Here is a 26247-nt window from a genome sequence, read left to right on the forward strand (position 1 = left end):
GGGAGTATGGAGTAAGGTGTATATAAGCTTATATGTGACAGGCTGACTTGATTTGTAACAGTTCACTTAAAGCTCAATAAAAATTATTTTTAAAAAATCAGCATGTAGAATTTAATAAAACTATACCTTTTTAAGACAAAACTATTGATCTCTTCCCATCTAGAGCAAAGGAGAATGAAGGAAACCAGAGACTCAAAGAAATCAGTCCACAGGACTAATGGCCCACACAAACCACAGCCTCTTCTAGCCTGAGACTAGAAGAACTAGATGGTGCCCAGCTACCATTTGCAACCATTCTGACCAAGGACTCAATAGAAGATCCCGGACAGAATGAGAGAAAAATGTAGAACAAAACTCAAATTCATAAAAAAGACCAGACTTTACCGGACTGATACAGACTACAGGAATCCCCGAGACTATCGCCTTAAGATACTCTCTTAACCTGATACTGAAGCCACTCCTGGAAGGTCACCTTTCAGCCAAATTGATAGACTGGCCTATAAAATAAGCAATAACACCCGTGAGGAATGTGTTCTTTTAGACAATCAACCTATAAGAGATGAAACGGTCAACATTTACCCAAAAGCAGAGATGAAAAGGCAAGCAGGGTCAGGGAAACTAGACGGATGGAAACGGGGCAGGTGGGGTGGAAATGGTGAGAGTGCTCACACGTTGTGTGGACGGTAACCAAGGCCATGGAACAATCTGTGTATAAATTGTTGAATGGGAATCTAATTTGCTGTGTAAACTTTCACCTAAAAAATATTTTTAAAAAATTAGAAAATGAAATTTTAAAAAACACCTTTTTTCATAAAGGAGTTGAGGTAGAAATATTAGAACATATTAAAGATTTTCTAGAAAAAGTGGCTATATTGAAGCTGGGAGGGGTGGAGATAGTTACTCCATTATGGTAATTTCACTCCCTTCGGTTAGTGATTGTTTTAGGAATAAAAATTTGACTCAATTCTGGCAATGTGATGTGAATGGAGATCTACAGAGAATCCTGGGTAAGTTTTCTTAGAGGATAGGAGAAAAAGGTGTACCCTCCTGCCTCCATCTTGTTATACTCTTAGAACCTTGTCTGAGGGTGTGTTGCCTGGAACTCCTTGTAACCAAGAGGGAACTGATCAGCCAACAGATCAATACTATCTTCAACTGATTATTGACAATGGAATAGAACAGATGGAAAGAAGGATCCCTGATGAAAGTCCTTGAAGTGTTGAATTAACCTGGAGCTATTGTACCTCTGAACTTTTTTTTTTAATGGGCACAATGTAGATTTATTTTTCACATAGGAGTTACGATTTTTTTTTTTTAATTGTGCTTTAGGTGAAAGTTTACAAATCAAGTCAGTCTCTCACACAAAATGCCATACACACCCCGCCATGTACTCCCAGCTGCTCTCCCCTTAATGAGACAGCACACTCCTGCTCTCCACCCCGTATGCCCCATGTCCATTCAACCAGCTCCTGTCCCCCTCTTCCTTCTCATCTCGCCACCAGGCAGGAGTCACCCACATAGATAGTCTCATTTGTCTACTTGAGCCATGAAGCCTGCTCCTGACCAGTATCATTGTCTATCTCATAGTCCAGGCCAATCCCTGTCCGTAGAGTTGGTTTCGGGAATGGTTCCGATCTTGTCTATCAAAGGGTCTGGAGACCATGACCATCAGGGTCCCTCCACTCTCAGTCAGACCAGTAAGCCTGGTCTTTTAATGAGAGTTTAAGATCTGCATCCCACTGTTCTCCTGCTCCCTCAGGGATTCTCTGTTGTGTTCTCTGTCAGGGTCATAATCAGTGGTAGCCAGACACCATGTAGTCCTTCTGGTCTCAGGTTGATTGAGTCTCTGGTTTATGTGGCCCTTTCTGTCTCTTGGGCTCCTATTTACCTTGTGTCTTTGGTGTTCTTCATTCTCCTTTGCTCCAGGTGTGTTGAGACCAATTTATGCATCTTAGATGGCCACTTGCTAGTGTTTAAGACCCCAGATGCCTCTCACCAAAGTGGAATGCAGAACATCTTCTTAATACGTTTTGTTATGCCAACTGACCCAAATGTCCCCTAAAACCATGGTCTCCAGACCCCCATCCTTGTTACTCTGGCCTTCTAAGCTTTTGGTTGTATTAAGGAAACTTCTTTGCTTTTTGTTTAGTCCAGCTGTACTGACTAGCCCTGTTATGTGTTGCCCTTCCCTTCAGCTAAAAAAAAATTTTGTCTAGTATCTAGTTAGTGAATATCCCTCTCCCTCCCTCCCCACCCTTGTAACCTAACCATCAAAGAATATTTTCTTATGTGTTTAAACTTTATCTAGATTTCTTATAATAGTGGTCTCATACAGTATTTGTCCTTTTACAACTAATTTCACTTAGCATAATGCCTTCCAGATTCCTCCATGTTATGAAACGTTTCAGAGATTCATCATTGTTCTTAATCATTGCATAGCATTCCATCGTGTGAATGTATCATAATTTATTTATCCATTCATCCGCTGATGGGCACGTTGGTTGCCTCCATCTTTTTGCTATTGTATACAGTGCTGCAATGCACATGGCTGTGCATATATCTGTTCATGTGAAGGTTCTTCTTCAGGGTATATTCCAAGAGGTGGAACTGCTGGGTCGTATGGAAGTTCTATTTCTAGCTTTTTAAGGAAGCGCCAAATTGATTTCCAAAATGGCTGTACCATTTTACATTCCCACCAGCAGTGTTTAAGTGCTTCAGTCTCTCCACATCCCCTCCAACATTTATTTTGTGTTTTTTGGATTAATGCCAGCCTTGCTGGGATGAGATGGAATCTCACTGTAGTTTTGATTTGCATTTCTCTAGTAGCTAATGATCGTGAGCATTTCCTCACGTATTTGTTAGCAGCCTGAAAGTCTTCTTTGGTGAAGTGTCTGTTCATAGTCTTTGCCCATTTTTTAATTGGGTTGTCCTTTTGTTGTTGAGTTTTTGCAGGATCATGTAGATTTTAGATATCAGATGCTGATCAGAAATGTCATAGCTATAAACTTTTTCCCAATCTGTAGGTAATCTTTTCAATCTTTTGGTGACGTCTTCGGATGAGAATAGGTGTTTGACTTTTAGGCACTCCCAGTAATCTAATTTCACTTCTGGTGTTTGTACATTGTTAGTAATGTTTTGCATACTGTTCATGCCATGTATTAGGGCTCCTTTAGTTGTCCCTATTTTTATTCCATGATTTTTATCATTTTAGATTTTATATTTAGGTCTCTGATCCATCTTGAGCTCGTTTTTGTGCATGGAGTGAGGTATGGGTCTTGTTTCATTTTTCTGCAGATGGATATCCAGTTATGCCAGCACCACATAAAGAGGCTATGTTTTCCCCATTTAAGACTTTCGGTGTTTGTCAAATATCAGCAGCTCATATATGAATGGATATACATCTGGATTCTCAGTTTCTGTTCCATTGGTCTATTTATCTGTTGTTGTATCAGTACCAGGCTGTTTTGACTACTGTAGTGGTAAAATGTGTTCAAAAATCAGGTAGTGCAAGGCCTCCCACTTTGTTCTTCTTTTTCAGTAATGCTTTACTTATCCAGGGCCTCTTTCCCTTCCACATGCAGTGGGTGATTTGTTTCTCCATCGCACTAAAAAATGTCATGGGTATTGGGATCAGGATTGCATTGTATCTACAGACTGCTTTTGGTAGAACAGATATTTTTAGAACAGTTTTTTTTAGAACCTACAAGGGTGGTTGTCAGTATTTAGAGCAAAACTTCAGAATTATATGTCAAACAATTGTGTTCAGGATCATCTCCTTCTCAGGATGAAGTGTGGGAGTACAACATGTGATAAAGGCAAGACAAGGTTTTGAGCCTTGGTCCTTCTAGTTTTGTAAGCTTCAGCAAGCTATACTTGATCTTTCTTCCTTTTGTTTTCCCTTCTTTTAAAAAATAAGTTTTACCAAAGCAATTACACTAAATAAAAAGCCTACATACCACTATGATTATCCAGTCCCTGCCTCATCCCCCAGGGAACCCCTATTTCCATTCCTCTGATGCAACCACTTTCAATTTTAGCTTGTTTCGGTATAACTCTGTATTTCTAAACAAAATACTTGTACAAAATTTTAGCTATTCCTTAAATGAAAAACATCCCCCTCCCGAGAAACTAAGACAAACAAAATTTTTCTCTGCTTATTCTCATAACATTAATTTATAATATCAACATTCGATGTTTCAACACTTATATATATATTAATCACAGCTGAGCCATATAGGGTAGTCAATTTCCTTTCTTACATGATGTTTTGTTTTCCTGAATTTAAAATTCCCTCTGCTTAATTTTCAGTTGTCAATCACTAATTCTGCCTGATATTCTTCTAAAGAACTAAAAATCTCCTCTGAATACATTCAAAATTTCTTTTTTTTTTTTTAAAGAGACAGCCTTCTTGAAGCACTATGTCCTCTGGCTTCAATCTGAACTTGTGCTCTGTAAAAATACTGCCTAAGTATGTAACCTTAGGCAAGTTACTTACTTCAGCTGTTTTCTCGTATCTTCTTCCTCCTTGGGTTTTTCTGGTTAATATTGTGGTAGAGTGGCTTCCTGAGTAACAACCACGCCAGGTGAATTGTTTTTATTCTACTCTTACATTTAATTGATAGTTTGGCTGCAAATAAAATTCTATTGAAGATAATTTTAAAAGCACTATTCCATTGTTTTCCAGCTTCTAATACTACAACTAAAAATTCTGATTGATTATTCATTCTTTGTATATAATCTTTTCCTTTTGCTTTATTTAAAATTAATTTTTTAATTAGAGATAAATATTTATTACATCATGACTAAATTTAAGTCTATGAGTGAGATTTAAATATTTCAAGGATGAATGCATTGAGCAATACTGTTAAAGAATAAACACAAAAACTGTCAAAATTGCAATGAGAAACTGATCAATCCACAATTACAGTGGAAGATTTTAACTCAAAGAAAGTTAATTATGAAATTAAGACTTGAACCACAAAATTTCTAAAAAGCTTATTTTGTATGTCTAACTCTGTACCCAGCAATTAAAGAATACATGTTCCTCTCAAACACACAAACAGCATTTAAGAAATCTGGTCAGCTGTATGGGTAACTAGTACCTTCTTGATGTAAGCAATCATAAAACAAGACAAATATACGAGGCGAATGTTTTCAGTCACAGAAGTGCAAGACTGTGCTCCCTAGGAGAAGTAAACTCATGAGATGAGCCGCGCTAACATCCTAGCTCTCTCCCTGGGACAGTTTCTGGACCTCAGCACAGTGAACCAGAGATCAAGCAGAACTTGGGGGTTCTACTGAACTGAGGAGAAAAAAAATCAGAGTTTGGTGCAAGAGAAGCAGGACACTATAATGGAGGGAGTTGTACAGAGTAGGGGCCCAATCAGTCAGTGTGGAAGTTCCTTCCCTGCAAGTCTTCGGCTGAAAAATGGGCTGGGTATATTATATCAATATAGTACTGATAAGCAAGATTACATTAGGCTTACTAGAGTGAGGCTGCAATAATGTTAAAGATGGAACAGATACCCTAGAAGACATGTAGTGCTGGGGATGTTAAGATATCAAATTAATCTACAGATTCAACACTATCCCAGTTTGCAAAAACTGATGACCTGATTCTAACACTTCTGTGGAAATTGAAAGGATTTAGAATAGCCTAAACAATTCTGAAAAAGAAGAACGAAGTTGAAGGACTCACATTACCTGATTTCAAGAGTTACTACAAAGCTACAGCAGTCAAGAGGGTGTGGCACTGATATAATACATATACATCAATGAAACATATTCAGAGTCCAAATATGGATTTTCAGCAGCATTACCAATAGAACTGAATAGGCAAAGAATGTCTTTGTAAAAACCATAAAAAAGAACAATTAAAATGGGGAACAAAGTGAACCATGACCATACCTCAAACCATACCTGTTGTTATTTTCTTGTTGTGTGCCATTGAACTGATTGTGACTCACAGCAACCCTACAGGACAGAACAGAACTGCCCTACAGGGTTTCCTAGGCTGAAATCTTCACAGAAACAGATTGTCATGTTTTTTCTCCCGTGGAGCCGCTAGGGGGCTCACCTAAAATGTCTCTACAGTTGCCTGTTCTGGAGATTTTGTATAAATGAAATCATATGTAGTTGTTTGTGATTGGCTTCTTTCACTCAGCGTAATGTTTTCACAGTTCATCTATGTTGTAGCATGTATTAGTATTACTTTTTTTTTTTTTAACTGCTGAATAACTTCCACTACATACATACACCTTTTTTTTTTTTTATTCATCAGCTGATGGACATTTGGGTTGTTTCCACTTTTTGGCTATTAAGAATAATATTGTCATGAACGTTCATGCACACATTTTTTGCGTACACGTAATGGAGACATATGTAGATGTATTTTGTATAGACATATCTTCATTTCTCTTGGATGTACACCTAGGAGTAGAATTGCTGAAACATATGAACCTATGTTTAACCACTTGAGGAGCTGCAAGACGTATTTTCCAAAGCGGCTGCAGTAGAGTTCTCTACTTCTGGGATTGGACAGTTGCTGCAGATCCTGAGATATGCCTCCTCTGCACAATGCTATCTTTCTTATAGAATTGTTATGACTTCCCATCAGGGTTTCCTAAAAACACTTTAGCAAATATTTATTTCACAAATTAATCCATAGGGAACCTATGGTCTAGAAAGGGAGAGTGTTGATATGTTGTGGGGGTGTTAACCAATGTCATAAAACAATATGTGTACCGTTTAATGAGAAACTAGTTTGTTCTGCAAACCATCTAAAGTACAACAAAAAATAATAGTAAAATTAATCAATTCATTTTTCAGGTCACTTCACTTCTCCACTTAAAATGCTTCAGAAGCTTCTCTTTACACTCAGAATACGGTCCATACTCCTTGCCATGATCGTGCATACTGCGGTTCCTGCTTACTTCCTATGCTTTGTCTTCCACTACTAACTTCTGGCTACCAAAGATCTTCCATTTCAAGCACTTTCCTATGTTAAGATCTTTGTACACGCTGTTATTTCTGACTAGAATGCTCTTTCTCCCATTCTTCCCATGGCTTAGTTCCTTCTCTTCCTTTAGTGAAACTTAAAAGTTATCTCCTCAGATAAATCTATGATCAACCCACCTAGAACAAATGTCTCCTTTAAAGCACTCATTACAACATGCAATAATTTCATCAATTTACTTTTTGGGGTCTATCTTCTCCACTGGAATGCAAGGACCATAAACGCAGATACTGTTGTTTATTTTGTTTACCTCCTGCATAGCACCACAGTAAATACTTAGTTATCTTTGGATGGGAGAAATTACAGGTAATTTTTGCCTTCTTTTTTACAGCTCTATGTATTATCTGAAATTTTAAATAATCATAATGTTTTCTAAAGTCAAGATAAACAAAAAAACCAACCCGTTGCCGTTGAGTCGATTACGACTCATAGCGACCCTTTGGGCCGGAGCAGAACTGCCCCATAGAGTTTCTAAGGAGCACCTGGTGGATTTGAACTGTCAACCTTTTGGTTAGCAGCTGTAGCACTTAACCACTACACCACCAGGGTTCCCAAATTCAAGATAATCATGCACAGATACAATAAAAACCAAGGTACCACTTGCTATTATTTGAATTTCAAAGCCCATATGCAATCAGTTTTTTTCAAAAAATGACCTGAAATGTTGCAAGTCTACACAAAAAAGGTGCCGTAAGAATACCACCTCTCCAGCAGTTCTGCAAGAGTTCACTGTCATACATTTGATTCATTTAACTCCCCCGATAATCCCATGAGATATTTATTGTAAGTAAAGGTACTGTGAACACTCTGAAATACCACACAAACGTGTCTGTCATCGCCTGATCTCTGTAGCGGAGATCTGACTTTGTTGACCAAAGCTTTTACTCCAAACACCCCTATCTGAAGGTAGGATACTCCACCGTTTATGTCCATTTTCTTCCCATCTCTTTCCCACCCAGTACTGTAGAGAAAAGCCACCTCCAGTAGGAAGGCTCAGCCCCCAAGAAGGTGTTTAAAGGTGTCCCTCAGACACCTGCCAGAAGACGTGGCGGCTGGGTCTATATTAGACTACTGCCAGTCAGGAAAACGCCCCCTCCCCATGCCCAGCACCTCCCTTCTTTACCTCATGATTCGTGGGGGAGGGGGCTCTGCCTTTGCTGAGCCAGCCTGGCCCGCCCCCTCCCGCCCCAGCAGACACTAGCGCAGGCAGCGAGGGGCGGGGCGCGCGGCGCACTGAGAAGGCGCCTTTTGAAAGTAAACACGTGACGGAGGCGCAGCCAAGCTCCGCGAGCCCAGGGCGCGCACGGCTCTACCACAGACAGTGGTATAACCACTAATAAAAGCCTTGCTTTTAGTCTTCTCTAGAGAGTGGGGGAAACCCTGGTGGCGTAGTGGTTAAGTGCTAGGTTGAATCCACCAGGCGCTCCTTGGAAACTCTATGGGGCAGTTCTACTGTGTCCTGTAGGGTCACTATGAGTCGGAATCGACTTGATGGCACTGGGTTTGGTTGGTTTGGGTTTAGAGGTTGGGAAGCAACGTGTTTTTGGTCCTCTATTCTTTCAAGTCTGACGATAACTTCGTTAGGTGGATGGTTTGACTTTCATTTTACAAATATCTTCCCAAGTTTCAGTTTTCTTTAGTGTCTAGCCTGCGGACATCCTGTAATGATGCCAGATTACAAATCCCAGGTCTAATCCAAAACTCATGTTCTTTTCACTACAGTGACCCCCAATTTATTCTAGCTCATTATTCCTACTAAGCATTTTCACTATCGTCTATGTAGCCTCACTGGCCACCGTTTCACGGGCATTAAGGTTTTTTTTTTCTGTTTAATTTACAATAATTAAAGGCCTGTTGAATATGCTTTTGCATATTCAAACCGATGAGACCCCCATAGGATAAGGACAGGACCTGGAATACGGATCAGGGTGCTTGCCCCTGTCACTAAGCCATGCAGAGTTAACCAAGGCACTCACCAAAATTAAAAACCGAACTGAAAAAGTAGTGGTGGTGAAATACCTGAATCTGACTTAAGGACACCTTTACTTTCCACTCATTAATATTATCTTTAAATCAAAATAATTTAGGATATGCAGATGCATTTCTGTAGTATATCTGCATTTGGAGAGGAACCCTGGGGCGCAGTGGTTAAGCGCTGGACTGTTGGAACCCAGCCCACCAGCCGCTCTGCTGAAAAAGATGTGGCAGTCCGCTTCCCTAAAAAGTTACAGCCTTGGAAACCCTATGGGACACTTCTACTCTGCCCTACAGGATCAAGAGAGTCAGAATCAACTCTAGGGCAAGGGGATATCTGCATTTGGTAGATGAAAACCTGACTGGTAGATCTTAAAGAATCTTTACCTTTATTGTGCTGAACACACAGAAAACATATAGCAAAGTCTGAACTCACAAAGCAAACTAATGAGGATCATGTAGATCAACTGACTATATGACTTTAAAACAGCAAAATCATTTAGCATAACTACTGGAAAAAATGATGGGAGTGGATTTGGTTTGGTTAAAATCAATTATACTAAAACTTTTTTTACTTAACTGGCTTGCATACTTTTGGGTTTAGTACTGAATTTTTGAAGATCGTTTTAACATTCTCAAAATTCAATCTAATTGCAAAAAGCATTTTTCTGTATGCAAACAGATTTTTATATCTTATAGTTTGTTTTCTCTCTAGCTATGCTGTGTAAAAAGTCAACAGATTTCTTGGACACCGTATTTTTTACATTCAAGATTGTGCACCTTTTACTTTTTCAGATTAGAATCATTTCTGACTTCATATGGTGACTTTTCTGGCCACTGTTTTGGCTCCTCATCAAACTGAGTTTACTAATTTGTGCTTTAGCACCGAACTATCAGCATGTAATATAATGGCCACATCGAACTCATTTATATTTATTACAGGGTAATGCCAAGTAGTGCTGTCCCTCTTATAAGAAAATCCAAGAAATAAATTTCTCTCAGAAACCATTACATTTTTAAGTCCTTCCTTTGGATTTTCTTGAATATTACATATGACAAAACAAAGTGACATCCGTGCCAGAATAAAAATGATTTTTATTGCTACTCCTTCCCACCCCAAATGCCCTGGGCAAAGAGCAGACCTATTCAAGAGAACTGGCTCACAGTGAAGTAGGCGGTATCCACAAGGTAATACCTCAATTAGACAAAAGAGGCTTCAGGACTTGGTGTCTTGAATATTTTTTCTCTCAGTGAGGGAGCAGGTGTACATCAAAGGTTCTAAACAGAGTCTATTTTGCCATGCCAAGGAGGGTGGCAAGTCCTTATACAGAATTATCAGCAAGGGATTTAGATCTCCAATTAAATGCTGGCAAAATCTTATTGGGAGAAGATAGGACATATACCCCAGACACATTTCCTAAGATAAACGCCATTGCTGTCAACTCAATGCTGACTCATAGCAACCCTAAAGGACAGAGTAGAACTGCCCCATAGGGTCTTCAAGGAGCACCTGGTGGATGTAAACTGCCAACCTTCTGGTTAGCAGCTGTAGCTCTTAACCACTACAATACAGGGTTTTCTCTCAAGATAACAGTAGTAATTTAAAAAAAAAGAAACCAAATTTAAAAACAAAAAGCCAAATGATTTAATCAATAAAGGCAAAAGCTGGTTCTCTGAAAAGACTAATAACAAAATAGATGATCCTTTAGCAGATATGATCAAGATAAAAAGAAAAAAAAAAACATCAGGAACAACAACATAAAAAGACATAACCACAAATACAGCAGAAAAACTATTAAAAGCAGCCAGAATAAAAGGAATTAACAACAGAAAAGGAATTGACAGACTGACAGCTGACTTTTCAACAGCAATCATGGCAGTCAAGACTGTGGTCTTCAATGTGTTAAAACAGAAAGCCCTAAACGTCTATACTCAGCAAAAACATTTTTGAAGAATGAGAATGAAATAAAGACATTTTCAGGTGACACTGAGAGAGTTCATTATCAATTAAAGCCATGTCAAAGGATGTGCTTTAAGCAGATGAAAATAATCCCAGATTGATGGTCTAAGATAAAAGCAGCAATTAAAAACGAGGAAAGTTGAAAGGGCCACGTGAACTAGAGACTTACATCATCCTGAGACCAGAATAACTAGATGGTGCCTGGCCACAACCGATGACTGCCCTGACAGGGAGCACAACAGAGAACCCCTGAGGGAGCAGGAGAACAGTGGGATGCAGACCCCAAATTCTCATAAAAAGACCAGACTTTATGGTCTGACTGAGACTAGAAGAATCCCAGCGGTCATGGCCCCCAAACCTTCTGTTGGCCCAGGACAGGAACCATTCCCGAAGACTACTCATCAGACATGGAAGGGACTGGACAATGGATTGGAGAGAGATGCTGATGAAGAGTGAGCTACTTGTATCAGGTGGACACTGGAAACTGTATTGGCATCTCCTGTTTGGAGGGCAGATGGCAGGGTAGAGAGGGTTAGAAACTGGCAAAACGGTCACAGAAAGAGACTGGAAGGAGGGAGCAGGCTGACTCACTAGGGCGAGAGTAAATGGGAGTATGTAGTAAGGTGTATATAAGCTTATATGTGACAGACTAACTTGATTTGTAAACTTTCACTTAAAGCACAATAAAAATTATTTTTAAAAAATGAGGGAAGTTATAAAAATGTGGGAAATGTAAATAAATACTGACTGTAAGACACACTAGTAATTCTAAACAGGTTCCCTCTCTGGTAGAAATTTTTCAAAGTAAAGAATTAAAACATGATAACAACATATATGTCATGAAGGGGTTAAATAATGTTAAAATTCTAAAGTCCTTATATTATTGGAGAGGAAGTTAAGGTATTTGTTAATTTTAGATCGTGCAAAGTCAAGGATACATGCGGGATAGTTCTAGGATAATCATCAAAAAAAGATATATAGTTTTGAAAATTTAACTTCCAAATGTCTATATATAAATAATAGAAAAACTAAAGAAAAAGAAATACGTAATAGTTAGGACAAACAGAAATCAAAATATAAGCGCAGTGCAGTGAGTTACTTAATATGGCCCTTCTAGTCACAGTCTTTGTAACTCCCACCAAATGATGGGGTGGGATTATGCAAATGAGGTGCCTGTGGCCAAAAGGGGATTGGATACCTTGCTAATAATGTAAATAAGGCGCACAGCACTCTGTAGTGGGTGGGACCATGCAAATAAGTGTATGGAATCCTAATGACGGGATCGGTCAATTTTGCCATCCCATTAGACTTAAAAGAGAGGCAATCCCAGAGTAGAGGAGCACTTGACTACCACCAAGAAGAGATGGGAGCTGGGATCCCTGTGCTGAGACCCTCCTAGACTGGGGGGGGGGGGGAGAGAAAGAAAGACTACAGAGAGAAATGGTGGTGCAGCAGTAGCAAGAGTGAGAAGCAGCGGCAACAGAGGCCACAAAACCAGGAGACCATCAAGAGATGGTGCGGTGGGCTTCCCGGTCCATGGAATGAGAGCTGAGTGCCTTCAGGCCTAGGCCTCCTGTCATAGTGAGGTGGCCCCTGGCACTTACTAGTGGAGCTAAAGAGCTTTGTAACATTTGCCTGAGCAGGGCATAGGCTGAGGAGCCAAGGGCCAGAGACAGGCTTGCCTGCAAGCATGGCTAAGAAGAGGCTATCCTAATCAAAGAACTACATCCTGAGTATGTCCTGAACTGTAATCTGTTATTTCAACAGAGAAGTTCAGAGTGTTATGGGAGGGACAGACGGTGTCAGAATCGGTAGAAAGGCTGGAAAGAGGAGGTATGTCTGACCTCCACCTTAGAGCCTTGGGCTGCTGATGCTGAGAATGATTCTCACTCCTCGTAGACAGGGAGGTCAGACACCTCTGCCACACTACTTTTACAAAGAGTAATTACATTAAATATAAATGGACTGTATGTCCCAACTAAAAGGAAGTATCTTTAAACTGCATTTTAAAAAATTTCAACAGATGCCCTTTAAGAGAGATACATGCAAAACATGCAACTGTATGTGAATCTATAATTACCTCAAAATAAAGTTTAATAAGAGAAAAAACAAAAAAACCAAAAAGAAACATATGATGGAGATAATAAGAAAGCCTGAAAAAGATTCACTGAAAAGACTAACTGATAAACCGCAGATAAGATGGATTAAGTGAAAGGGGGCTGGGGAGAGAGATACAAATATTCAATATAAAAAATGTAACAGGAGCCATAATTATACTTGCTTCAGACATTAAAGACAGTAACAGCATTTTTAACAACCCTGTGAAAGTAAGTATTAAAGTTAGACAAAATGGACAGGATCATAGAAAAATCTAATTTACCAAAAGTGACCAAAAAAAAAAAAAATCAAAATAACGCTGTAATGACTAAATAAGTTAAACCACTAGTCTAAAATCTTCCACCAACAAAACTTCAGTCCCAAGGGGATTTACTTGTAAATTCTACCACATGAGAATAAACTTAAATTGCATCTATACTCCACGCTATACTTAAACACCAATTCCAAGTATATAAACATGAAATGAAAATCTAATACTTTCTGAAAAAATATAGGAAAATTTCATTACAATCTCGGGGTAGAGAAAGATTTCTTAGATAACAGAAAGCACAAGCCATCAAGGAAAAGACTGATGAATTCAACTATATTAAAACTAAGAATTTTTGCTCATCAAAAAACACTACAAAGAAAGATATCTGCAATACATTTAACTACCAAACGGCTTAGTATTCAGAGTAAGTAAAGTCCTACAGTCGAACAACTCAAAACAAAGGACAGAACAGTTCGGGAAAAAAAAAAAAAATCCTTAAACATATGTAAAGATGCTCAACTTTAGTCATAATAAAATACAAATTTAAACTAAACTCAGAATATTTTTCACTTATCACATAATCAAAAATCCCCAAGTTTGGCAAGGCATTCTGTTGGAGAGGCTGTGGGTGACAGTCACTCCAGGTAAGAATGCTTAAATAAATTTATTATTTTTTTAATCAATAGGAAGAGTTTATCAACTTGTATATACAGTAAAACCTGCAAAGGCCAAAACCTGTGTAAGGCAAGAATCTATCAGAGAAGGAAAACTCAAATATTTTCCACTAAAACGAGGGATAGAAAAGTACACTCTGTCAAAGGCAGAAAACTTGTGAGACCTGCAAAAACAAGGCAGTCTTGTCAAGCTCTGGCTCTCACAGGTTTCACTGTACATATACTTTAAACTCCCACAATTTGATAAGAAAAAACAATCACCCAATAAAAAGGTAGGAAAAACATGATTAAACATTACACAGAAGAAAACATTTGCTGGCCAATTAACATATGAAATGACAACCAACTTCTTTAAGTAATTCAGTCAGAAAAATGTGGTTTAAAACTACAAGAGTATATTATTTCACTTCCACCAGACTGGCAAAAATTCAAAAGCTGGATAACGCCATATGTGGAGGGAAGAGGAGCAATGGGAGGTTACATTTGCCATTGGTGGAATATAAACCAAAACAACCATTTCAGAAAAGTTACATTATCTAGTAAAGTTGAACATGCACATATTCTTCCCGGGACCCAGCAATTTCACTACGAATTTGCCCTAGCAAAAGTACTATATACTGTACAGCGAAACCTCTGAGAGCTGGAACTCGACAGCATTGCCTTGTACTCCCAGGTCTCACCAAGATTTACTCCTTCGACAGGGTACAGTCACCACTTTCCTATCACTCGTTTTAGCGGAAAATACTTGAGTTTTCCTTCTCTGACACGTTTCCCCATCTTAGTCATCTAGTGCTGCATAACAGAAATACCACGAGTGGATGGCTTTAACAAAGAGAAGTTTATTTTCTCAGTAAAGTAAGTTGAAAGTCCAAATTCAGGGTGTCAGCTCCAGGGGAAGGCTTTCCCCCTCTCTGTTGGCCTTCTCATCAATCTTCCCCCAGACTAGGAGCTTCTCTGTGCAGGGACCCCGGGTCCACAGGATGCACTCTGCTCCAGGCACTGCTTTCTAGGTGGTATGAGGTTCCTCTGTCTCTCTGCTCCCTTCTTTCTTTTACATCTCAAAAGACTGCCTCAAGACACAATTCAACTTTGTAGACAGAGTCCTGCCTTACTAACACAACTACCACCCATCCTCCCTCATTAACATCACAGACAGCATTTACAAAATATAGAAAAGTCTCACAATACCGGGAATCATGACTCAGTCAAACTGATATATATATTTTGGGGGTGGACATAATTTAATCCATGACACCCCCTTACAAAGGTTTCAGGATTTGCTGGTTTTACTGTATTTGTACTTGAAGACCTGAACAAGAAGGTTACGAAAGCACTAATTGTAATAGCCTAAAATGGTTCCCAGAGTGGTCATGTTAATGTATATCATTTCTTAAAACTGTTATACAATGAAATATGTCACCAATCAAATCTGCATGATTCAGTGAACCAGTATTTTCCAAACGACCAACGTACGTGTGAAAGATTCCTTCAAAGTGCAAGACAGACCAATGGATCTTAATGTCACAGAGTACAAAAAGTCCACTGATATGGTTTGAAATTCTACACTGCAGCTAACCTTTGAGAAACTGTTAGGTTTTGATGAGTTATCAAAGAAGAATACCTATAGTTACCTGAAAAGGCTATTATAATATTCTTCCCTTTTCCAAGTATACAGCTGAGTAGGCAGGATTTTCTTCACATACTTCAACCAAAACAACATATTACAAAAGACTGAATGCAGAAACAGACATGAGCCACTGGTCTAAAATAGTAAAATTTGCAAAAATGTAAAACAATGCCACTCTCCTAAGTTTTTTTTGTTTGGGAAAAGAGTTAATTTTCATTGAAATGTTATCTATGTTAAGATGCAATAGGTTTGTTGTTATTATTTTTAAATGTACCGATATATATTTTTAGACGGCACTGGGTTTTTGGGTAATATATATTTTAAATATTTATCATTTTTAATATCTACTATGGTTTTAAAAGTGTAAAAGACTCCTGAGACCAAGAAGTTTCTGAATTACCGAATTACACGCTTCAACATGGCTTAATTTCAGAAACATAATGTTGATCAAAAGCAACCCACAAATACACGATATGATTCTAAATAAAGCTCAAAAACAGGCAAATGTAAACAATGTGTTGGTTAAAGTCACACATATAGCTGATAAAAGTATAAAGAAAAGCAAGACAATAATTAAGATAAAATCCAAGATGACCAAAGCAATAGCGGTGGGAAATGCTTTGTTTCAAGAGGCACACAAAGGGCTTCTAAAGAACTTGTGATGCTTGACTCGACAGCACTGGGTGACTGGGTTTTACTAAGTAGGATACACAGATTTTTTTTTTTTTTTTAAACTGGGCATCTCAATGGCATATTTCACAACAAAAATTCTAAGAGAAAAAACAGGTAGAGATACACCTATTCCCCAGAAAGAAAAACTCCAAAGGACCTCTCTTCTCAAATTAATCTGCAAATTCAATGCGATCACAAACTATACCCTAATGAAATTTTCTATAGACTGTTTTGTAAAAAGATGACTCTAAATTTCATCTGCAAGAGAAAATGGAAAAGGAAAACCCACAACTTTTTTAAAAACAAAGTACCAAAATATATTATAAAGCTACAATAATTAAAACAGTATGGTAATACCTAAATGAGTCAGAGAAGTATGTTCAGAACACAATAAAAAATGAGCAAAGGGTATGAAGCAGCAGAATGTTCAACTTTCTTATTAAGGATCATATAAAATTTAAATGAGATAGTCTTTTCAGTTACAAAATTGACAAAATATAAAAATACATATATTGTTAACATACAGTGCTGGCTAGCAGGGAGACAGAAACACACCTTTTTGAGAGAGTGAATATAAAACGGTACAATCATCTGAGGGAAATTCAAAAGCATATTATCCCACATTCTCATAAGAAATCAATTCTACAGAAATAGAAAATACAACCTTTCAAACACTGTCTTTTTCTTAAAATAATTGTGGACAAACATATTTTCACTTTTTATTTCTTCTCTGGCCTGTCTTAGCTTTGTTACAAACCTGGTGGGCAGGGTTACAGCCAGCCTCACATCCTGTAATATTAAATACCACGATCCTCCCCTTTTTCCATTTTAATCCTTCTGGAACACCATGGGCCCTCAGGTCACTAAATGGTAAACCACAATAACGTTATATACTTGGTACGATATTTTTCAAAAAGTTTATCATTCTAATTTTATCTTACAGGGAGAATTAAGAAGGGTAAGAAAAGCTTACCTAAATCTACAGATTACAAATAAAGTGGTGATTAAGAGAAATCTGAGGACTTTTAAAATATCTTCCTCAAATTATGAGGTTAACATGCCACGTTTTCCCACAAAATGCTGTTTAGTGCCACCTTCAGACAAAATGCTGAGTTGCACAGGCCAACATTATGACATTCCTTGTGCATTACCCAATTTTTTTGTTTAATAATCTTCCATGCAGATAGACCTCTTTCTTTTACATCTACTGAAAAAATAGGTCAAGCACTGCCCTGAAGTCTCTTCAGAAAGAAACCTGAGCACCAGACTTTCACAAAGACCCTGTAGGTGCAGAGTGTGATCAATATCACCGAAAAATACAAGTAGAAATTGAATTGGTGAAAGTTTTGCTGCGTATGCTCTAAAAAAAAAAGAAAGAAACCGTATAAAATTACTTTCTAGCGAGTCCAAACTAAGTGAGTAATATCTGCCAACTATTTAAAACATAGCCATAACACCCATGAGGATGAAGCTGTCCTCTGACGAGTAACTCAAAACAAATGCTTCAACTGTTCTACGCTTTTGCTCTCAAAACCGTGAAGAACGACGAACATTGAAGCCCTATAAACCGGTTGCCATCAAGTCGATTGCGACTCAAAGCGACCCTTCAGGACAGAGAAGGGCTGTGTCCCACGGGTTTCCAAAGCTATGATCTTTATGGAGAACCCTAGTGGCCCAACGGTTAAGAGCTTGGCTGCTAACCAAAAGGCTGGCAGTTCGAATCCATCTGCCACTCCTTGGAAACCCTGTGGGGCAGTTCTAGTCTGCCCTATAGGAGTGCCATAGGACCCCAACAGATTTGGTCTAGTTGCTTTTTTAATCTTTAGGAAAGCCCACTGCCACATCTTTCTGCAGCGGCTGGTGGATCTGAACTCCCGACCTCTCCGTTAGCAGCGGAGCGCTTTAACCACTGCACCACCAGGGTTCCTTGAAGCCCTATACGAACTAGTAAAATGGTGACTTCCTAGAAACAATTTAGATCTACGTTTGCAGCGCTGAGAATGCCGACAGGTTGCAAAAGACCGAGTTATTCAAAAAGGAGAGATGATTCCAGAAAAACAGCAACCCCTCTCACTCCAGCTCAGGGCTTCAACCGATTCCTTCCGGTTGGGCTGGCAGCTGAGAATCTGCCTTTCCACCCGATACACTGAATCACAATCTACATTTTAACAAGACACCCACGTAATTCTTATGCATGATAAATTGAGAACCACTGGACTTACCATACATAAAAATAATTTGGGGGATCTTGTTCAAAGATAGATTGTGATTCAGTACATCTGGGGTGGAAATGCAAATTCTTAGCAGGGGGTCCAAACAGAGCAGCTGGCTAGAAGCCCTGGGGCAAACATGCATCAACGCGTTCATCAGTCATCCAAGAAAAACATGCAAAACCAATCATAATTTTAAAAAGTGTAACAGCAAAGCCACCAACAGCAACTACAAAAGTCCCAAGCAGCTATATCATGCATTTAGCCTTAGAAGACTGGAGCTTTGCCTTCCTTCCAATCGTCTACACAGGCGCACAAAACAGCGCGCCCCAAAACCGATGAAGTTTTACCTGTACTTTGTGCTGCCGCCGCCCCTGAAGACTTCAGAGAATTGTTCGATTTCTTTCCCATGCTTTTAGATTTTGTCTGCTCCTTTCACACGTGCTTCCTTTCTCTCGGTCCCTCCTGGCCAAATGTGACACATATAACATATATTTTCGAATTATATATTTTTTTAAAGTGACGTCTTTCTTCCTCTTTGTAATAAAAACCTCCAGTAGCTTCTGTATATTCCCCTTCTCCTGAATTTCCAATAGGCGATCTCAACCCCAAGTTTTCAAAAGCTCTCCAAAATTCTACCTCAAAAGAACCCAAGCCTATTCACGTTGCAGCTCGCCTGCAATACAGCCAATCTTTTCTCTCTGTCGTTCTGCCAAGAACGCGGGGAGGAGATGACTACGAGTAAAAGCGGGGACGACTTAGGAGAGTGGGAAGCCCCGAGTCCCGGTTTCGGCGGCGGCGCCTGAGCCACTCTGTGTCGCTCTCGAATCGACGCCGCTCTAAGGTGCTCAAAGGACGGAGGAACGGTGGGTCAAGGACGAGACTCGAAGCCGTCAGGTCCCCCGCGCTTTTCAGCAAAGCCTCCAATTCTTCCCCGAAAAGGCCATAGAAAAGCAAGAACCCCGTGACGCTACACGGCCTGAGGTAACATGTCGACTTTCTTACACACGATCGCAAGCAACCGGAAGTAAAACCTCGCGGCCGAAGGAAAATGAGAAAAATAAAAGAGAAAGTGAAAACTGAACTATAACATCATCCTTAGAGGTAGGAACGAATCACAGAGCAGATACCGAAGCGCAGGCGCGGGTCGCGTTCGGCGTACACGCGGCACTTGCCTCTTCCCTCTGCGCAGGCGCGAGGGGCTAGCGGGGCCCAATGATTGGCTTTCCTGGCTGGCGCACCGCCAGATGCAGCAGGCGCGGGCGGGAAGACCCTGTACGCGTCCTGTGGAGTGCCTACGCGGGCTATCGGTGGCGCTGGTTTTTACCACAGACGTGGGTGTTGGCTCCTTTAAGGGTCTCCCAGCGCAACTGCCGCGACGCTTGTTTTTTTCCTTGCCAAAATGTGTTAATTCCCAAATATCATCCTTGTTTCAATTTAACAGGTGTTGAACACATGTAACATTTGTGGATGTGCTAGTTCCCTAGGAAAACGCCTCTAGAAGGTTATGATCTATACAGAGGGAACTAAGATGACCATAACCCAAACCAAACCAAACTTGTTGAGTTGGTTCCAACTCATAGGGACCCTACAGGACAGAGTAGAACAGCCCCATAGGGTTTCCAAGAAGCTGCTGGTAGATTGGAACAGTGGACCTTTTGGTTTAGCAGCTGCAGCTCGCTATAGCTCTTAACCACTGTACCACCAGAGCTCAAGATGACCATAAACCAAAACCAAAAACTAAACCCAGTGCCATCTAGTCAATTCCGACTCATAGCAACCATCTAGGACAGAGTAGAACTGCCTCATGGAGTTTCCAAGGAGTGCGTGGTGGACTTGAACTGCTAACCTTCGGTTGGCAGCTGTAGCACTTAGCCACTATGCCACCAGGGTTTCCAAAATGACCCTACCAAATCAAAACCAAACCCGGTGCTGTCCAGTCAACTCCGATTCATAGCAACCCTATAGGACAGAGTAGAACTGCCCCATAGAGTTTCCATTGAGCGGCTGGGGGATTGGAACTGCCGACCCTTTGGTTAGCAGCCCTAGCACTTAACCACTACACCACCAGGGTTTCCAAGATGACCATAAATAACATTAACTCAGCTCTCTCCTTATCTGTGATAAATACCAATGAGAAGTATAAAGTGCTACAGATACCCTGAGCCAGGCACTGTGCGGTGCAATGGAAATAGGAAGAGATTCATTCAGTTGAAGCCGTGTGCCAGGTTATTGTCTTAGGCACCAGGATTACATATGAGGACAAGATCGACAAGGTCCTTGCGTGTAAGGGAACTTACTCTAGAGCTGAAGGCCAAGCAGGTAAACAGCAACAAAATATAATTTCAGATAAGGATATGTTCTATGAAAACAAACTGGAAATGCTGGAGAATGGGGGCAGAAGCTGGAGGCCAGGGACAGAAGAGGCAGAGCTGAATAAGGTACATTTGAAGTCAAACAAAAAAAAAATTTTTTTTTGAAGTCAAACCTGAATGACACAAACTGCATCAACCTGTCCTTGGAAGATCTGGTCGCTATGAGTTGGAATCGACTTGGGCAGTGGGTTTGGTTTTGGAAGATCTGGAGGAAGAGCTTGACAAGTGGAAGGTAAAGGAAGTGCAAAGGCCCTGAGAAGTGAAGTTAAGCATGCTCAAGAACTGAAGAGGTCTGGCTGGAGAAGCAGGGAATAAACCATAAAATAAAAAAAGTGCACAAAATCAGAATGTACAGTTTATCACAAAGCAAACATTCATGAAAACACCACCTCAGTCAAGAAATAGAGCATGCTAGTATCCCAAAGTCTCCCCTTTTCTCTCAATCACTACCCCCTTCTCTACCACTAAAGATAACCGCTATTCTAACTTCCAAGATAATCTTTTTTATTTTTCTTTACAGAGTTGCCATTGAAGTATGCATCCCTAAACTTTCATAGTTTAATTTTGCTTGTGTTTTGAATTTTATATGAATTGCTTTGTGTCTGATTACTTTGGAGAAATACTATATGAGATTCATCATGTTTTGTGTGTTTTTTCATTTTCATTGCAATATAAGTAGGTGTGGATATAGCACATTTTCTTTTTATTTTTTTTTTATTGTGTTTTAGGTGAAAGTTTACAACTCACATTAGTTTCTTATACAAAAATTTATGCACACATTGTTATGTGACCCTAGTTGCTATTCCTATACTGTGACAGCACACTCTTTTCCACCTCAGATTTACCATGCCCATTCAACCAGCTCCTATCACTTTCTGCCATCTCATCTCACCTCCGTAGCACTTTTTTTTAATCCACCGTATGGTTCATGAACATCTGGATTGTTCCTAGTCTTGGCTATTAAGAATAATGCTGCTATTGAACCAGGTGGTCATGAGAAGGTCATTAACCATCCCATAATAGTTGTTTTTCAGAAAGCCTACTCTTGCTACATTTTTGCTACAGCACTTCAACCTGATTGGTCGAATCCCCAGGTCTCTTCTCTTTTCCTAGTGCGAGGCTGAGGCCCAGGCGTATTATGAATTTGCTGGCTATGTGACCTTCCAGAGGTGACAGTAGCAAGCAAATCACCATTTTAGGACCACACAACAAGAATTAGGCATCCGACACTTGCGGACTTCATGTGCATCTTCCTATCGCAAGACTGAAGATCCTCCCCTTGCTGTCCATGCATATGTATGTCACTCCCTATAAAAGGTGCAAATCTACCCTAGTTGGGGGAGCTGGCAGCCTTAGGTCACAAGACCCTGCCTGTCTCCCAGTTTGCAAACTGCGAATAAATCTTTCTGTCCTTCCAACTCTGCATCTGGCTGGCTTTAATTCTCTTGTCTGCTTGACAAGAACCTATTTATTAGTTGATGACTTCACTATGAATGTACTTACTTCTCTTCTGGTGCACATGTATACTCATTTTTGTTTGGTGTATACCTAGGAGTAGAAGGCAGGCACGCTGGGTATAATAGTTGGGGGTTTTATTTGAGTACATATTTATTCCTGCCCCCCTCTGTGGTGCAATCCTTTGAGTGGCTTTTTGCCTTGATTCTTTGGCAAAAGAGTTTGGGAGATTTTCCCCTAAACCCTCAGAAATTGTTATTTTTGCCCTAGTTCTTTGGAGAAACAGCCTGGGGGAAAGGAGTGCTACTCCCAGGTTGTTGATTACCCCAGAGGGTTTGTTACTTTTGTTCAGGGGATTCCCCAGGTTGATTGACACTTCCTGGGTAAGCTGTAAACAACTTAATGCTTTGAGACTTTTATCTGGTAATTAACAAGACCTGAGTTGATTGACATCTCATGGGTGACTGACCTTTGGTTGAATTCTGGTCTGGTGAGGGAGGCCCTGCCTTGTAACTAAGGGGGAGTGGGATATACGAACAGCTAAAATAGGTAAGTTTTAGCAGCCGCCCAGTTGAGAAAGAGATGTTGGGTAAGTGCTGGGCTGGTAGAGAAGCAGAACCACAGGGGAGCTAAATGATCCTGAAGCTGCTACATTGGCTGTGAGCTAAGCCAGTTAGTAGCAGAGAGGGCTGATGCAGGAGAGGCCTAATGTGAGAGAGCAGCTATGAGAGCTGAGCAAGCTGCTATACTGGCTGTGAGCTGGCCCAGTTAGCTGCCTAATGGCAGAGAGGAATAGTGGAGAGCTGCTGCTGGGACAGAGGCTGAAAGTAGAATCCCAAAGTGGGAGAAAGGAAAAGAGGAGGAAAAGGAGAAGGCAGCAGTGGGGGTGTTGGTAGAAGAGGAGAAGGGGGCTCTGAATTCCTCCACAGCTTTGCTCCCTCTGAGGAGTAAGGCCCATGATGAAGGCCCCATGGAGGCAGTGGAGGTGGAGCTGGAATTGCACACCCTGCAGAACAGGTAGGCTCTGTGGCTCTTTAAGAATGACTTCAGCCAGGTCTTGCATCTGGTCACCAAGTTTGACACTGTGGAGGACTTTTGGGAGACGTACAGTCACATCCAGCTGGCCAGTAAACTCTACTGGTTGCAACTACACTCTGTTCAAGGATGGCATCCATCCCATGTGGATTAAGCATCAGGATTAAGCAGGGTGGCCACTTGCTGGTCAGCCTCGCCAAGCACCAGCGCCACAGCGAGCTGGACCTTCTCTGGAGACACTGTTGTGTCTGATACGGGAGAGCTTTGAGGAACATAGAAGGAGGCATGTGGGGCTGTCGTCAACATTTGCACCAAAGGGCACAAGATTACTGTGTGGACACGGGAGGTGAAGAGCCAGGCCAGCGTGCTGCACGTTGGGCATAGCCACCAAGAGCACCAGGAACAAGTTTGCAGTGTATAGGGGTCTCGGGAACACTCACATTTCAATTTCACGACCAGAGCCTGTGTGTGTGTGTGTGTGTGTGTGTGTGTACATGATGGGGGGAGGGCAGCTTACACAGCTGCTCCTTGACATGACTTGGGGGGCAAACAGCTGGTTCTTCCTGTGTCCTGGAGTGAATATGAACACTTCTTAATATGATTGGGGGCTAGGCATGAGGCTAGCTCTGTGGGGGAGGGCCCAGCATTACCTGGAGCCAGAGCCGGGGGGAAGAGATTGAGGGAACTTCTGGGTTTCCTTTTTTCATCTGGGGGTAGGGTATTAGCTGGGCCAATTAGTGGTAGAGAAGTCAACAGCAGAGAGCCTGACAGTGGGGAGCCCAATGGCCAAAAGCCCAACAGCAGAGAGGCCTGCACAGCAGAGAGGGCAGCTACTGGCAGAGAAGCTGAGTTATGGCACATGCCTGGCAGAGAAGGCGGCTGCCTGGCAGAGAAGGCGGCTGCCTAGCAGAGAAGCTGCATCCACTGATCACAGGAGGAGGGCAATGGTGTTAGACAAGAACGGTGCTGGACAAGAACACGTTAAGTGTACCAGAATATGCGTAGTAAGAGTACCAGAAAGTGAGGAGAGAAGGGAGAAGAAAAATATTCTAAGAAATAATGGCTAAGAACTTCCTAAACTTACTGAAAAACAATAAATTACATATCGAGGAAACACAATGATCTCCAAGTAGGGTAACTGCAAAGAGATCTACAAACATACACATCATAGTAAAAATGCTGAAGTTAAAAAACAAGGAGAAAATCTTGAAAGCAGCAAGAGAAAAATGTCTGCGTCTTCTGTAAAGAAGTTTATCAATTTTATTGATCTTCTCAAAGAACCAGCTTTTGGTTTCACTGATTTTCTGTCTTCTGTCTCATTTATTTCTGTATTTCCCTTTATTTTCTTCCTTCTCTTTTTTTCTAATTAAGGTAGAAATTTAAAACATTGATATGAGAACTTCTTTTCTAATAAAAGCCTCAAATTTTATATATTATTCTTGAAATGCTGCTTTAGATACAGTCCACCAATTTTAATATGTTGTGTTTTATTTTCAGTCAGTTCAAAGCATGTGCTAATGTCCTTTCTGATTTTTTCTTTGACACCTGGATTATTTAAAATTATGTTGTTTACTTTTAAATACTTGAGTATTTTCTAGATAACACTCGTGTTGATTATTGATTCCATTTTGGTCAGAGAACATACTTTTTATTATTCTAATCCTTGTAAATTTGTTGGGAGTAGTTTTATGGCCCAGAATAAGGTCTATCTTAGTGAATGTGTGTACTGGAAAAGAATGTCCATTTTGCTGTTGTTCTCCTGAGTATTATATAAATGTTAATTAGGTTAAGTTGATTGATAAAGTTGTTCAATTCTTCTGTATCATTACTGGTTTTCTGTCTGTGTGTTCTATCAATTAGTAAGAGAAGTGCTGAAATCTCCAGCTAGGATTGTGGATTTGACTAATTCTCCTTTCTGCTGTATTAATTTTTACTACGTGTATTTTTAAATTCTGTTGCTAGGTGCATACAGATTTAAGGCTGGCGAATTGATTTGATGAATTGGTTATTATGAAATATCACTCTGTCTATGATAATATTTATTGTTCTGAAGTCTATCTGGTATACTGTAGCCCCTCCAGCTTTATTTTATTATTTGCATTGTCTATTTTCCCCATCATTTTAGTTTTAGCTTATCCATATCTTTACAGTTAAAGTGGGTTTCTTTTAGAGAGCATGTAGTCAGGTCTTGCTTTTTTTAACTTAATTTGGTAATTTCAGATTTTTAGTTGGAGTATTTAGACAATTTATCCTTAATGTAATTATCAATATGGTTAGGTTTAATTTATCATATTACTATTTGTTTTGTATTTTCCCCTTCTATTCTTTGATTCCTTTTTAATTTTTTTCTGTCTTTTTTTAATTGAATTTAGTGTTTTATTTAATGATACTATTATGTATCCACCATTAACTTATTGGAAACCCTGGTAGCGTTGCTATGAGTCAGAATCAACTTGATGGCAACGGGTTTGGTTTTTTTTTGGTTTCCATGGTGTGGTGGTTTACAGCTACAGCTGCTAACCAAAAGGTTGGCAGTTCAAACCCACCAGGCGCTCCTTTGAAACTCTATGGGGCAGTTCTAATCTGTCCTATAGGGTTGCTACGAGTCAGAATCGACTCGATGGCAGCAGGTATATTGACTTATTAAGGAGCCATAGTGGTGAAATGGTTAAGCAGGAGAAAGACCCGGTTATCTGCTCATGTAAAGACTACAGCCTTGAAAACCCTATGGGGAAGTTCTACTCTGTCACACGGTCTTGGTATGAGGTCTTGCTATGAGTTGGAATCAACTCGGCGGCACCTGACAACAACGTTGGCTTATTAGGTCCCCAGGTGGTGCAAATGGTTTTCGCTTGACTCCTGTCTTAGTCATCTAATGCTGC

At 40.2% G+C, this 26247-nt stretch overlaps 1 protein-coding gene and 1 pseudogene across 5 annotated transcripts in view; one reads left to right on the forward strand and one right to left on the reverse strand.

The window, feature by feature from the left end:
* Positions 1-19557, reverse strand: part of TASOR2 (transcription activation suppressor family member 2) — a 77893-nt gene extending 58336 nt beyond the window's left edge. For all 5 annotated transcript variants that reach the window (XM_049882059.1, XM_049882058.1, XM_049882056.1 and 2 more), the window contains exon 1: positions 18851-19557. In XM_049882059.1, coding sequence (XP_049738016.1) covers positions 18851-18911 — 61 coding nt within the window. In that variant the 5' untranslated portion in view covers positions 18912-19557. The remainder of the gene's footprint in view (positions 1-18850) is intronic.
* A 158-nt stretch (positions 19558-19715) lies between these two features.
* On the forward strand, positions 19716-23786 carry LOC126076221 (eukaryotic translation initiation factor 4E type 1B-like; annotated as a pseudogene).
* The last annotated feature ends 2461 nt before the right edge of the window (positions 23787-26247 follow it).

Source organism: Elephas maximus, chromosome 4, assembly GCF_024166365.1.
Source record: "Elephas maximus indicus isolate mEleMax1 chromosome 4, mEleMax1 primary haplotype, whole genome shotgun sequence".
Taxonomy (NCBI): Eukaryota; Metazoa; Chordata; class Mammalia; order Proboscidea; family Elephantidae; genus Elephas; species Elephas maximus.